The sequence below is a fragment of the Pyrgilauda ruficollis genome, unplaced genomic scaffold, assembly GCF_017590135.1.
Source record: "Pyrgilauda ruficollis isolate IOZ18807 unplaced genomic scaffold, ASM1759013v1 scaffold31, whole genome shotgun sequence".
NCBI classification, from domain to species: Eukaryota; Metazoa; Chordata; class Aves; order Passeriformes; family Passeridae; genus Pyrgilauda; species Pyrgilauda ruficollis.
In genome coordinates this window covers 8,453,589-8,467,791 of record NW_024524489.1, presented here as the reverse complement: position 1 = coordinate 8,467,791, position 14,203 = coordinate 8,453,589, and the positions used below count along the sequence as shown (strand labels likewise).

Genomic DNA, 14,203 nt, shown 5'->3' with positions numbered 1-14,203 from the left:
CAGGGTGGGGTTTCTGACAGAAGTGACTCTTTGCCCTGCCCCTCTGTATTGAGGTTTTGGGAAGGCTGGTTGTGTTTGGATGTGCCCAGCGTGGCCGCTGCCGAGCGGTGCTTTGGGGCTGCCTTCCCACCACATCTCTGAACTGGGCAACAAGGCACAATGTTTACTTTTCACTCTTTAAAAAAAGTATTTTGGAGTCCTGAGCGATTCAGCAAATTAAAAAAATCACATCACGACAGAGGTGAGAGAATTTTTATGTTTCTTCATCTCTGCTTTCCTTGTGGATTCAGAGCCATTTATGTCCCTCTTCAGCTCCTTCCACTGCTGGGTTCTTCCACCCTGCGGGCTGTCCTCCCTCTGGAGGACTTGATGGAGGATTTCATGAGAGGGCCATGATGTGATTTCTCACCTGGCTGTGGAATAGCACACAGGAACTGGTGCAGCCCTGTTACTTGTTTCTTGTCAGCATACAGCCTTGCTGGTGTACACTCCTGTAAGGAACTCACTCTTTTTGCTACCTCCAGCAAGGCTTGGATTCAGCCTATACCAACATTGGTCAGGTTGGTGGTTGACATGGAATGAATAATAACATGAAATAATTTAAATTTCCAGTGAAATACAAATTTTCTCCCTTCCATTGCACATATATAGGGGCTTTTACTCTCCTTTTCTCTGTCCCTAAAAACAGTCACTTTGCATTTCTTGTGTTCAATAGCAGTATCTTCTGTTGTATTTAACAACTTGTGAATAGAATTCCTTCAACACAGTTTTGTTTTTTGATTTTGTTTTGGTTTCTTTTTTTGGATAACCAAGAGGTAATAAATGTGATGCTGTATTCGCAATACAGTAAAGAACATGTTCAAGCTGAGGGGAAGCAAGAGAGATTATCCTAAATTTAGTTTTATTAGTTCAGGAGTAGTAGGTTCTTTGCTCCTCACTGTTCTACTTTTTACTTACTCACTAGAAAGGAATCTTCTTTCCTATTAGCATTTAACCTCTATACTGTTAATTTAGGGCACAGTTAAGTAGAAAGCAGATTTGGAAAAGCTATACTTTTTTCTGGTTTTGTTCTTTTCCCCCACCTCCCCTTTTTTTCTTGGAAAAGGGTAGATATTCTGAGTGACACTGACTTCCATTTAAAAAAAGAGGAATCCCAAGTATCTGTTTAACTGCTGAATAAACCTTTATTGGGCAAAGGACGAAGAAAGCAAAGGTTTCATGCAGCACATGAAAATGGCTGTGTAGTAGTGTTGTTTTCAGAAACATTCTTCTACTGCTGGGCAGTCTTTCAAAAAATATATGAAATCTAAAGCCCTACTAGCTTGGGAGAAGAGCAGTAAAACATAGGGGATATAGCAGTGCTTCCTCACATATTGCAAGAGCTATGGCAAGTATTTGGAGTGGCATTGGTTTTCTTCTCCTTGTAAACTGGTTTTTTTTTTTTTTAGTCTTCAGGGTTTACTTGCAGCTTTGCATCTTATCTTTGTTCTGTTTCCCACATAACTCAGGAACAACAAACAATTAATTTAAATTTTTGTAATGTGCTCCCTATTCCTGAATATTTTATGTGTCCTTAAAATATGTTCTACTTTTTCTGTGTTTCTCCCCCTCCCTTCAATACATTTTTAATAGTTTTTTTATTGCTGATGAAATAAATGTGTGGGGGAGAGATAAGATCAACCTCATATTAAGACTGTATATCATTCTTTTGGAAAAACAAAAAGCATTAAGTGATCTCAGAACTCATTTCTGCACAGACCTCCTTTTCCCTCACCTCCCATAATTCTCAGTGCATTTACATCTGTGTATTTATTCCTGGAGGAAGAGAGAAAAAGACTAAGGAAGAGTTGCTGTGGGGTGCAGTATGGACCCAGCAGGTTAGTTTGTTTATTGATGAGTCCCAGAAATTTTCTAGTGGTTTGCAGCTAATAGCTTGCTTACGCTCAGGGCACTTTTGAATATCTCTGATAATTAAAATACATGTAGGTGTGCCTTATACAGATATACATACAAAGACATGTATAAGAATGTATATTAAAATTTTTTAAGATTGTCCAAAGAGCTTCTGAGTGAACACTCTTCTGTGAATTGCTTTCTTTGTATCAGCAGTGGATTTAAAAAAATTGAATATGTACAATGTTTTTTGACTGTTCTTATCAAAACCAGTACAAGTCCTCAGTTTATGTTGCCTGGTTTACTCTCAGAATTTTTCAATGCCCTGAGCTGTTTCAGGGGCTGTGTGTGAAAAGCAAAGAACAGAGACTGCATATCTAAAACGAGAATCAAAAGGAAAGCAAACATTTATCTGCCTAGAACTACGTGTTAAGGTTTTTTAGCATAGGTAGTAATTCACAGTGCAACAGCTGGGCATATTCTGGATTCCTTGTTAGCCCCTTCTTTCAGGATTTCTTTGACAGATGGCACTCACAGATGGGCATAACATTCTTAAGGAGCTTACTCTTTCTACTCTCTTACCCACCAGTAACTCATGATACTCTTAGAAATCTAAAAGCTTTGACATGAATTAGCCTTACTTAGCAGACTTTAATTTTTTAATCTTTAGAATATGCTGCAGGGTAGTAGTGCTTGTGGAGTTCTTAATCTGTTTACTTAAGTTCTTAGAAGCCAAAATGGAATTCCAATAAAGTTGACATGGCAAAACATGGCCAATATACTGTCATTTTTTTGCTTTTTAAATTGTCATGATATTTTTTATTTTCATCTTCTGGAGGAGAAATGCAGAATGATACAAGAGTACAATTTGACAAGCTAGAAATGGCTCTGTGAACTGAAGTTTGCAGAGTTCAAGCAATTTGCTTGGTATTCCATTGTAACTACATTGAAATATGAGGTGAACAAACATGATATTTAAAGTTGGCTGCTCAATGGAGCTTGTTTCTACCACCATCAGCTCAAACTTGTTTGGTTTTTGGTATTTCTAAGTATCAGCTAATAGGGTGCCTCAAAAAAAGAGCAAACTGTCCCCAAGATATTTGAATGCCCTTCTGTGATAGTTACTTGTTTGTCATGTACTTGGTGTTGCTTCTCAATATTCATGCAACTTTGGGCTTGAGGGCCATTTTTCTTTCCAATGTTGACTCAAATGGCAGTTTTCCCTGATGAATGTTGTTGGTGTGGAGTTTCTGTTGAGGAATGTGAAACTATAAGCAGAGTGATCAGGTCCAAAAAAAGCATTGTGACAGCTGGGCAGGTTAGAGAGGCGAAAATAGTGAGTGCCCTCAGCCAGGTCCTCTGCTGCGTGTATTTGTAGCTTATTAGAAAAGTAGAAGAACACCAGATGGAGATAGAAACATGAATTCTGCCTTTTTGTTTTGTTTTTTAAGTGCTGTGTAAATTCAAGGTACCCAATTCTTCCTTCAGGAATCATGCATAGCCTGACGTGGCACAGCTTCTGTTTCATGGCCTATTTGTAATTGTGTTCTTTTACTTTAGGGCCCCTTGCTAGGTGAGCAATATGCTCCCTGCCATCCCATTTTTCCCAGGGGCTCCTTCATTTCAGGTTGCTTCAGTATTTTGAGTTAGTTAGTCACATAAGGATATAATTTAAACACCTCTTTTGAATCTTTCTGCCTGCAAGTAGTTGGGTTCTGAAGAACCCTCTGTAAGCAAACAGCCCTAATATGAATAATTTGCTTCTGCATGTATTGAAGTGCTCTGTTCTAGGGAATGTGTATTCCTGAGAATAGTCTAGCATAATAATAAAAAAGCATGCATATAGTTACTGCAAATTTACAAAACAATTTAGCTCATGAAAGCATGGTGAGAAAAATAATCCATGCCCTGGAATAAGTAGTCCAGGCAGGACAATGCCTAGCTTGCATCTTCAGCAAATTTCTTATATATTTTGCCACCCAAAAGTCTTCCAATAACCTTGTTTTGCTCCTCCTGGCTGTCTTAAATATATTTATATATGCATACATATATGTGTGCTGTAGGCTTTCTTATGAGGAGATGAGCCTTCTCTGGTAGCCAAGACTTTTTACACAGAGGAAACTTGTGTGACAGAGCAGTGGCGTGGAGGGCTGCTCATGGAGTGGTGTCTGATGGCTTCAGGCCAATCTTGCCAGCTCTGATTATCTTAACATTGTAAGCAATGTCTGAGACTAACCTTGATTGCTGAGCATTTTGGGATGAATAGGGGCTTGCTGTTAGTCAGACTTTAGATCAGGGAAAGGAAGCTTTTAATTTTAACAAATTTTGTAAGCCTGTTGTTAAATGTCAAGATACAATCAAGACAATTTTGTGGCTTTACCTGTCATATCCCTGCAGAGAGAGTGAAGGACTTTGCCAGTCTTTGTTTTATGAACTGCAATTTCCAGTGCAAAAATAGACACATTCTTAATGCTAAAAGGCCAAAGATAGTTTCTGTCTTGAGCCACAAGAAGTCAGAAGTATGTAGGCTGCTACAATTGAACCTGCAGTACTTTGGTGTTACTGCGTTTCAGAATTAGGTTGGAAGAGCTTTGGTACAACATAACCAGAAGGTTATTAGTGAAATAAAATTGAAAAGGCAGCTTTAGTCATAATTTCAGAATCACAGGATGGGTGAGGTTCAAAGGGACCTCTTTAGGTCAGCTGGTGTAACCCTCCTGCTCAGAGCAAGGTCACTGAGAGCAGATTCCCAAGAGCCATTTCCCACTGGATTTTTTGAGTAGTCCTTTTAAATTAACCATAATTCTGGATTGGCTTTGATCACTGAGTGGCACAGTACCTCCAGAGCTTTACAGTATTGTGCTGTGGTTATGTTACAGCTCGCTTCATGTAGGAATATTTACCTCATTTCCCAAGTGTTGTCTCCTTGAATTTTACAAATTGCATTCAGCTAGTAGCAATTTTTACTAATTTCCTTTGTTGATGTTTGTGATTTTCAAACCAAGTATTTGTTTTCCAAATCAGTTTTTGTTTCTGAAAAAGAAATAGTTAAAAACATTCCTGTTTTGTTTCTCCAATTTTTTTGTTTGCTTCTCTTTCAAAACTTCTGTGCTTGTACCTCAGGCTTTTGCAGCAGGAGAGACCATCATGAATAGTTATTAAAAGCTACTAAAATTACCCAAAAAGAAATGAGGTACAAGGCTTTCATATTTCCATGTATGAAATTTTACTCAATAATACTATTCTGTTCAAGAATAGTGCATTATTAAACATTCAAATGTTCAATACTTTGTGTGCTAAATTTTATATTTGAGTTCTTACAAGGTTTTTTTGTCTAATACCAGTAACTCTGCTACAAGTCAACCCTGAGGAAAGTTGCAAACTTGTGTATTCTTGATCCAATGTGAGAGGCCTGTTAACTTGGGTTTGGGTTTTTCAATTTGTTTTTAACAGTTCCTGTGTAAATTAGCTTCTGTTTTTTAATATTAACTTTTTCAAGTTTCCGAATGCATTGGACTTTCTCTTGCATGCTTGATTGTTTGACATGAGGAATTGGCTTTCTGATAATGTCTACCACTCTTTTATTCTTATTTCATTGGCATTTAAAATCAATCTGTAAATCAGCCTTGTAAGGTACCAAATTTACAATGGTTATCAAATAGCACAATGTGTTCCTGGTTTTAGTCTGTAAAGCTGACAAAGCAATAAAAATAATCCCTAGGCAATCACAAGTGACTTTCCCTTGACATCTCTTTAAAATGCTGCATGAGGGCCTAACCTGCCTGTGAGGGTTTTTTCCATGGATATCTGGTTCTGTCAGCTGATTAGCATTTTAGATGGAGACAGTAGCTATGGGGAGTATGTAGCTGCCAAGCTTTTATCCAAAAGAATTTTTCAAATCGCCCCTTTTACTTATTTTTTTTAAGAGAAGGAAGAAAATGGACATAAGTAGCTTTTAAAAAGAATTATTCTTGGTTTGCAACTGTTGCCGTGTTTGAGATATCCATTACTTGGAAACAAATACATATGCACAAAGCCCACGGGGAGACATTTTTCTGAGGTAAATTAATTCTAGGATATTTTAATATGATGTGGTGGAGCATATATTTATAAGCCGTAACTACACTCTGTTCAAGTGTTCAGGAATGAATATGAGTGCCTGAACAAACTCAAGATATATATGTGTTGGCTGATGTACTCGTTCCCTGTTGCTTGTTATTATTTCCTTTATTAGCATTTGAAATTCATAAAGAACACTGGATAGCATAAGGTAAACACTGTGTTGTATCCAGAATACTTGTCTGAGTGGCAGAAATTAAAGACTGTAGAGCAGAGGACTGGGAGAGGACATGGAGAGGTTAGCTAGTGCTTTCCTTGGGCTTCAAGGCAGGATCAAACTGTAGCTAAACCACTCTGACAGACATTTGTCTAACTGGTTTTAAAAGAAAAGTGATGGAGATGGTGGCATTTCCTGAACCAATTTGTTCTAGTGTCTATTGTCATTATTACGGAAGTGTTTTCTAATGTTTCATCTGAGTATCTTTCATTGGTACTTAAATTCATTACTTTTTGTGTTACCACACAAAAAACTCAGTTAATCTGTTTTGCATTATATACTTCAAGTCTGTGATAAATTCATTACTTTTTGTGTTACCACACAAAAAACTCAGTGTTAATCTGTTTTGCATTACATACTTCAAGTCTGTGGTGCAGATTCTTCCAGGTAAAAGAAGAATGTAATGTAATTATCTTATTTTTAGTGAAAACTGAAATTATCTCTCTGTCTGGATTAGGGATTAAAAAAAGTACACTTTGACAGAAAGTGTGGTGTGGAACTAAGTTAGTTTGGAAGTATCTGATTCTGTAGGTGCTGCACTAAATGTACTTCATGCAGTACTTGGAACCTTGAATTTTGTAGAGTTTTTAATTTAGTTTTGTGATATTACTAAGAATAAAATTTGGTTAGGATGTGTGACAATATGAATATAAAATTATCCACACTGATCAATAAATAATGATTATATCACAGATCTGGAGCCTTTATTGTCATGGTTTGGTTGATGTTTCCAACTAATTGATGAGTGTCTGTCCATTGAATGTAATGAGATTTAAAGGAATCTCCTGCTGCTTAGAGCAGAGAGATGCTTTTAGCAGAGGTGAATTACTGGGTGTTTCTGGAACAGCACACACATAATAATTTATTATCAAGAGTTAAAGAGAAAATAAGGGAGTTTTACACTGTTAAGGTACTATTTAAGAAAAAAATAATTATAAAATAAGGTTGTTTATAGCATTTATTCTTTTCCCCTGTAGTTGCTCTTCTTATTAAGGCTTAAATTCTGAAGTGTCAGTCTTTGCCTGTTCCTGTTGACTTCAGGGCTATATGCAAGGCTACTGCATCTTATTTGCTTGTAAGCTTTCGTTTGTCAGCTTTACATGAAGCAGGTTTTGTTTAGTATACAAACATGCTGCAATGGTTTGGGTGCTATACCAATAATAAGGCTAAGATCAAAGTTATTTAAATTATTTTGGTTTCAATCGAAATACACGCTTTTTGGATTTCACCCAAAAATGAAGGAGTGTCTGTTTAGGAGAAGGCACAGTAGAGTACTTGATAAGAGGCATGGTTAATGAGGTACAACATACTCCAGTTTTCTCATGCTGCTATCTTGTGCAGCCTATCTTGTTGGGATTGCTGAGGAATAACTGCCGACTGTCCAAATCCAATTTGGCTCAGTGCACGTTGGTCTTTCTGCCAGATGGAGCCTATTTCTACTTTTGCTCATCAGAATTCAGATAAACCGGAGTTGGCAGAATATGGCAATGCTGACTTTGATATAGCCCAGTCCACTGTAATGGAAAATAGAAATAACCTGCGGGACATCAATGTCCATACATTTGACTGTGAAAAAGGCATTATTTGACCAGCATTCTCAATGGAAGTTCACCATTTGTTTCACTCTGTGTATCTGAAGCAAGCTGTCAGTAGAGCATCACAGAATGCCTTAATAAAATCTTCACAGGCACCAAATTTTCTCATTTCATTGGAGTGCTGCCAAAACCAAACGTCTTCGTTTTTAATTGTGGATGTAGCATTTCTTTGTGAGAGAGCTGTATGGAGGGAAAGTCTGCCTGAAACAACAGAAGGGAGTGAAATAAGCAGTTTGCCAAACTTCTGTCCTGACTAAGGATAATCTTGTGTTCTGAATGAATTTTGGATAAAAAGTCCAGGCATTCTGGCAGTGAAGTCTTGGTTGTGTTTTTTCTTAAAGTAGGTAACTTGGCAAAGGATGGCATATCAAGAGTGAATAATTATAATCATTGATGTCTGCTTTTAACATTTTGATTTATACTTTTGGGGAATGCTCTTGCATGTACAACGAGCAAATAATGTACTGTGAAATCTTTAATTGGTAATAAGCTTTCTGCATCAGTTTCTCTGTGCCAGAAGTTACACCTGAAACTAATTTGTTTTTCTCAAATGCTGGTGTTCTAATTTGCACTGGTAGCATTAAAAAATACTGTTCATGTGAATTTTTCGCAGAAAAATAATTCACTTGAGCTACTCACTTTGTTTCTTGCTGTTCAAAATTAGCATGTCTTGAGGCATGTGACCTGTTTAGGAAAATTAATTGATTTCCATGCTTTTCTAATGTTAGCATTCAAAATAAAAATTAGTTCTCCAGGTTATCTCTTTCTTATCTACTGGGCTCGAATAAACTAGTAGCTCAGCTATCACACTGCTCCTTCAGACAGGTCCATATCTTTATTCAGACTCAGCTCACATCGTGCATTTACAGCAGTGTGAATCCCTTTATTCTCATTTCAGTTCTGCTGGTTTTTTAAGAGCTCAGCTGTGTATGCAAGGACAGACCTCAGTATCTGAAATTTATTCCAAGGAGGATTAGTTGGACATATTAAGAGGTTCCTACTTGCACCACCTGGCCACTTCTGTTGATCTTGAGGAGAAGGACTCGCTTCTTCCTCCATTTCTGTCTGATCATTTATGTTTTGAAAAAAAAATGATGATACAGATGAATAACTAAATCAAGTAAATTCTGCATCATAACTGTACAGCTACCAAGAAGAGGAATCCCTACTGGTACAAAATCTTTAATGCCACTAGGAATTTTATCACAGAAACTTAGAAGATATAAGCCTGTGGGTTGACCCACTGGCACAGTCTTTGGTAGTGTTTGACACGACTGCTGCTCAATTATTCTGATACAGTTCTTGAAATAATTGTCCCTCTATTTTTGATGCATCTTCCATTCTGTTTGTCTGGTCCCCTTCTCCATGAAGGTGCCTTTGAAACAAAATTGAGATTCTTCTAAATCTGCTGCTTCCTGTTCTGTAGACCTGAATGTGGTCTTGGAAATAACAGAATTGCATTGATCCAGTGATTCAAGGAATGACATAGGTGAACCTCAGGAACTCTTATGCTTTGAAACCATAAGATGATAGGATAATTCAATTTGTAAGGAACTTAAGGGTGTTTTCTAGTCCAAATTTCAATATGCAAGACCTCACGATTCCTCAAGCTTTCTTTAGTATATGAAATGAATCCGGGGGAAAAAAATAAGTTCGCGTGTATTAAAAATTCTTTTTTAGTTTATTTTACAGCTGGAATGTGCTATGGATTTAGCATGTCTCAGAGGGAATACTTTTTCTTGAGTCTTACTGAACAAATGAAATTCTACTCTGGCTCATTAACAGAGAAATCAAAATAAATGGCAATAATCCAGGTATCTGCTGTAGTCCTATTTCAGAATGTTGTTTATATTAACACAGTTAGTATGTAAAATGTTTGGGTTTTAATTACAGCTTAAGAAAGTAAACGGTTTTAAAGAGAGGTGAGTGAAGTCATCTGGGTAAACATGCCAATCTGAAAACAGCTCCCCAAATTAAACTAAGAAGCATTATAAGGAAGGATTCATTAGAGATTTTTCTTTCTTTTTTTCATTAGCCTTCACTCATTTTCAGTGCAAGTGAACTGTTCAGTATTACACACTGTTTATTCCTATTGCATTCTCCAGAAGACAGCAGCAAAGCTGCTGTGCAGTGCTGATTTTCCCCTACAGTCAAGGCAAACAAAGCTCAGAAGAGTAGAAGTTGCTCCTGGACACTCTGTTGAAGTCAAAGTTTAAATGGACATATCTGTTTCTAGAGAAATTTCTTTCGTCCAGATTTCTAGTTCCTTTGGTGCTGTTAAATCACTCATTTAAAAGATTAGATATGTTGAGTTCTGTGTTCCCTTAATTCAGTGTGGAGCATATTTGAAGAATTTGTAGTAGCCTGGCTCATGCCAGGTCCAGCTCTGGCAACCTGCACCCCTTGCACACTGAGCTTCCTCCCCCCAGAAGCTGCTGTCAGAGTAGGGCTGAGCTGTCGGGACCTTGGTGAGCCCTGGGTCTCCAGAGAGCACAGTGCTGTCACAGCAATTGCCCCCATTCAGTACTTGCCCCCACTATAAGTCTGGCTCAAAAAATACCTTATTTTAATATAAAATACCTTATTTTTATATTTTTATATAAAATTGCTTATATTTCTTGAAAGCGAATTAAGTATTTTATATTTCAAGTGGGCTTTTTCATTTATTGCAGTGAACTAATTACAGAGTTAGTGGGGTATTTGGGCTCCATGGCCTTCTAGCCAGGTGATATTAATTGCTTGACTGAGCACCATGGTTCTTGTTGAGTGATGTTTAAATGGTCTGCCCACAATCACCTGGTAATTCTTATCTACAGAGATACAGCCCAGTGGTATACTCACTGAGCCGTATAACTTTTCATTATTTGCTCATTAATTTTGCCAGATTTTAGGTACTTGGTCTGGAATTTTCCTTCCGTAGTGTTTGCTTGAAGCAGTAAGTGTTCCTCTTTCCAGAAACAAGATGAAGAATCATGGATTGCTTTTCCTATATAGATTTTCAATTAATAAAATAATTATTACAAAACCAGTGAGAAAATCTTCTGCTGTGGGATGTGGAGACTTGAAATTCAGGAGAGAATCCTCCATGAGTCATGGACATATTTTCATTCCTCTGCCCCCCACCTAGATATTTTCAGGTTATAATTTTTCCCTCAATATTTCAGTTGTTATGAGTTCCAAACAACTGTGTGCAGAGTTTGATCCCTAAATACTTTTCAGTTTTCTTCTGCTGTAGCTTTGCACTGCTGTAGCTTTGCACTGCTTCAGAGCTGTGATATTGAAGGAATTTGGGGAGATGCTGATAAATAGATACTAGAGACTCTGTGGAGTGTCTCTGTTACTGATAGTTCTCTTCCTTTTGGTGCCAAATAAGATTGCTATGCAAATTGGACAGGAACTGGACATGAGGAAAAAGGATAGTTCTCCTGTATCACAGGAATAGGAAGCCAGTGGAACGGGACTGTGAGTAAATAGTGACTGCTGAGAACTGAAACAGGATTAAAAAAAAGATTATTTAAATTTGAACAAGGAGGGAGATGAGGACTTGGAAGTGAAGATGAGGGAGAAAGGAGGAAACAGAAAGGGAGGAAATTTGGGGCTGATAGGCTGTGAAGGGTTTGCCATCTCAGCTTTTGAGGTGAGTCTAGGAGAGACAGGAATAAAAATGCAGTTGAGATGGAAGTAGAAGGAGCCAGTCCATACAGTGAATGAACTGGGACAAGCTGGGGAAGGTGGACTGAATGTGAGGAGAGATTACCGTATTCTCTTTAGAACAGGAGATAGATCAGTTCTCATAACTAATGAGAGTAAACAAATGTCATTCAAAAGAAAACCTGGAACAAAACTCATCATTCTAATGCAATCTAACTGCTGCAGGCTCAGTAAAGATGCAGGGTTTAAGACATTATTTTTTCCGTAATCACCACCTTCACACTCTTCAGTTACACTGGCAATAATTACTCCTGTTCCTTGTTCCCCTCTGGGGCTCATAATTTTCTTTCCCTTTGCTTATAGCCTACTCTGCTCTGCAGGTACCAGCAATTCTTGTCTTTCAAACTGTCTTTTATTAATGTAGCTCAGAATTCAGAACAGTTGTTCATCATCCATAGCTTCTGTTACAAGAGCTGAAAAGAATTTTGTGTTTAGTTGGTCTTTTCTTTTTTCCTTAGCTGTAAAAATTATTCTTATGAAGTTAATACTGAGCATTACAAATGCCACTCTGCAAGAAATCATTGTTCCTTCAAGTGCATTCGGTGTTGTTTGCAGGTTTGGTTTTGCACAGTGTTGACAACACAATGAGATTTTTCATGTTTTCTTGCTATTTTGTGAGATTGAATGGGAGAGGTTGGGATGATGATGATGGTTATTAATGTTATTATTATTTCTCTTGGGAATATATTAAAAGATAGAACGAGGATAAATGGAGCCTCAAGGGTGACTCATGTTTTTGTTTAGCTTGAACTAGGTCCAGCTTCTAGGAGGAACTGGATTTTAGATGCATGTTTTTGCAAAGTGTTCTAAACTGAAGTTATAATTCCAGCAGTCTCAATGGCATGTGTTTGCTTTTATTTAGAAGCGTGTTTAAGGAATGTTTTTGGTGGGTGAATGCAAAACAAACACAACTATCTCAGTCTGGAGGCTGCAATTCTTTGGCGTATTCAGTGTCAGCAAAAATCAGGTGGAAGAATGGTCTTAGGAGAATGGACTTGGTTATTTTTCTGATTTACTTTGTAAAGAATTCTCTTTATGCTCAGTTGCAGGTTGTGAAAGTGTGATTTCTTGCACTGTTTGCTTTCTACTTTGTAAATGTTTCTGAGCATTTGAAAGGTGCCTAAAGTTTCTTTTCAGCATGCGCCACTGCCTGCTTGTCTTTGATTAACACAAATTCAGGAAGTTCTTTTCTTCCAAACAACAAATTGTTATCATATTAATTGTCACCAAGTGTGTAACACTGTGACACCTTTATGCTGTAGCTTCTATAATGTTGTTCAAGGTGTGGGTCTAATTTTTTTTCTGTTGTAGATTATCAGTAAGTCTTGTCTATAACTTGACTTTTAGTTGGGGAAAAAAAACCCAAAAACACTACCAACAAAAACAAAACATCAAAATCCAAACAAGAAAATTTGCTCTCACGTGCAATGTGAACATTTTAGCTTGTGAATATTTTGAGATTTGTCTGAAAAGCAGTCAGTGACATTCATTTTATAAGTTGTTTGGGGAGTGAAGCAAAGTGAGGACTTAAATTTTTTTGGTGTTTTTTTTTAGGGGGTTTGTTCTTATATCTTAAAAACGTTCCCTGAGAAAATACTTGTAGACGTGTATTCATAACTTATCAGTTATCAGACAGTCATAACTTATGTTTTGAATACAATAGATAAGAATGGTGTAAGAATCTAATAATGTCAGATATTTTTTAAATGTAGCTTGATGTGTATTTCTAATATCTGTACTTAATTGAAAAGAAATGTCAACATTTGAACCTCGTTTACAAGTTGAACAACAAATGTCCCTCTGGTAACTGGGAGCTTTTGTCCTACTCAGCTGTAGACTGAGAACATACACTCTTCCTGTATTTCAGTACACTTAGGAAAAGCCTGAGACAAAAAAGGCCAAGTTTACAATATGAGGAGTGTTTATTATGCTGCCTGCTTAGAAGGGTAGTTCCATCTGCATCATGACCTGAATGAGGCAGGCAGAGTGTGGCCAGGCAGAGCTGCAGTGGTGTGTACAATGGTCACGACGGGGGTACACAGTGAACTGAGATGCATGTGAGAGAGGAATGGCAATGAAAGACATCAAATCTAAAAATGTGTTAACTATTTCAGGATTTCATTGGCCTTTGTTCTGTTGTAAAATCTAGGGGTTGTTTTCCAGCTCCAGTACAAGCATGCATCTTCCACTTGAGAGCATTTCACTAAAATTCTAAAAATTTAATATACGAAAGCTCAGAGCAAGTAAGATTCTCCTGTCTACGCTTGAGACATGAGAGGAATTTAACTACACAATTCTTACTAAAATTAAGAAGCATTGTAGAATTTGACTGATCTACAGCCTCATGAAATGTCGCTAGTGCAAATTTCACCATATCATGAGTGACTGTCGGGTTGCTGATTTTGAATGAAAAAGACTTGCAGAGTTAATGCTTGGAATACATCTCATGCAATGCATTTTGTACTAATCCTGGAATTTGTTTAATTGCAGGGATATAAAACCAGACAACATCTTGATGGATATGAATGGACATATTCGATTAGCAGATTTTGGTTCTTGTCTGAAACTGATGGAAGATGGAACGGTAAATTAGAAAGAATGATAAATTCCTAAATATTTTTTTTTCAGTCCATTGATAGCTACAAAATGTGTGCTAATAAAGGGAATA

The 14,203-nt window shown here is 37.3% G+C and overlaps 1 protein-coding gene across 10 annotated transcripts in view; it reads left to right on the top strand.

The window, feature by feature from the left end:
- The window catches only part of CDC42BPA (CDC42 binding protein kinase alpha), a 185,683-nt gene that overhangs the window by 89,793 nt on the left and 81,687 nt on the right, over positions 1-14,203 (top strand). For all 10 annotated transcript variants that reach the window (XM_041473983.1, XM_041473981.1, XM_041473984.1 and 7 more), the window contains exon 7: positions 14,026-14,119. In XM_041473983.1, coding sequence (XP_041329917.1) covers positions 14,026-14,119 — 94 coding nt within the window. The remainder of the gene's footprint in view (positions 1-14,025; positions 14,120-14,203) is intronic.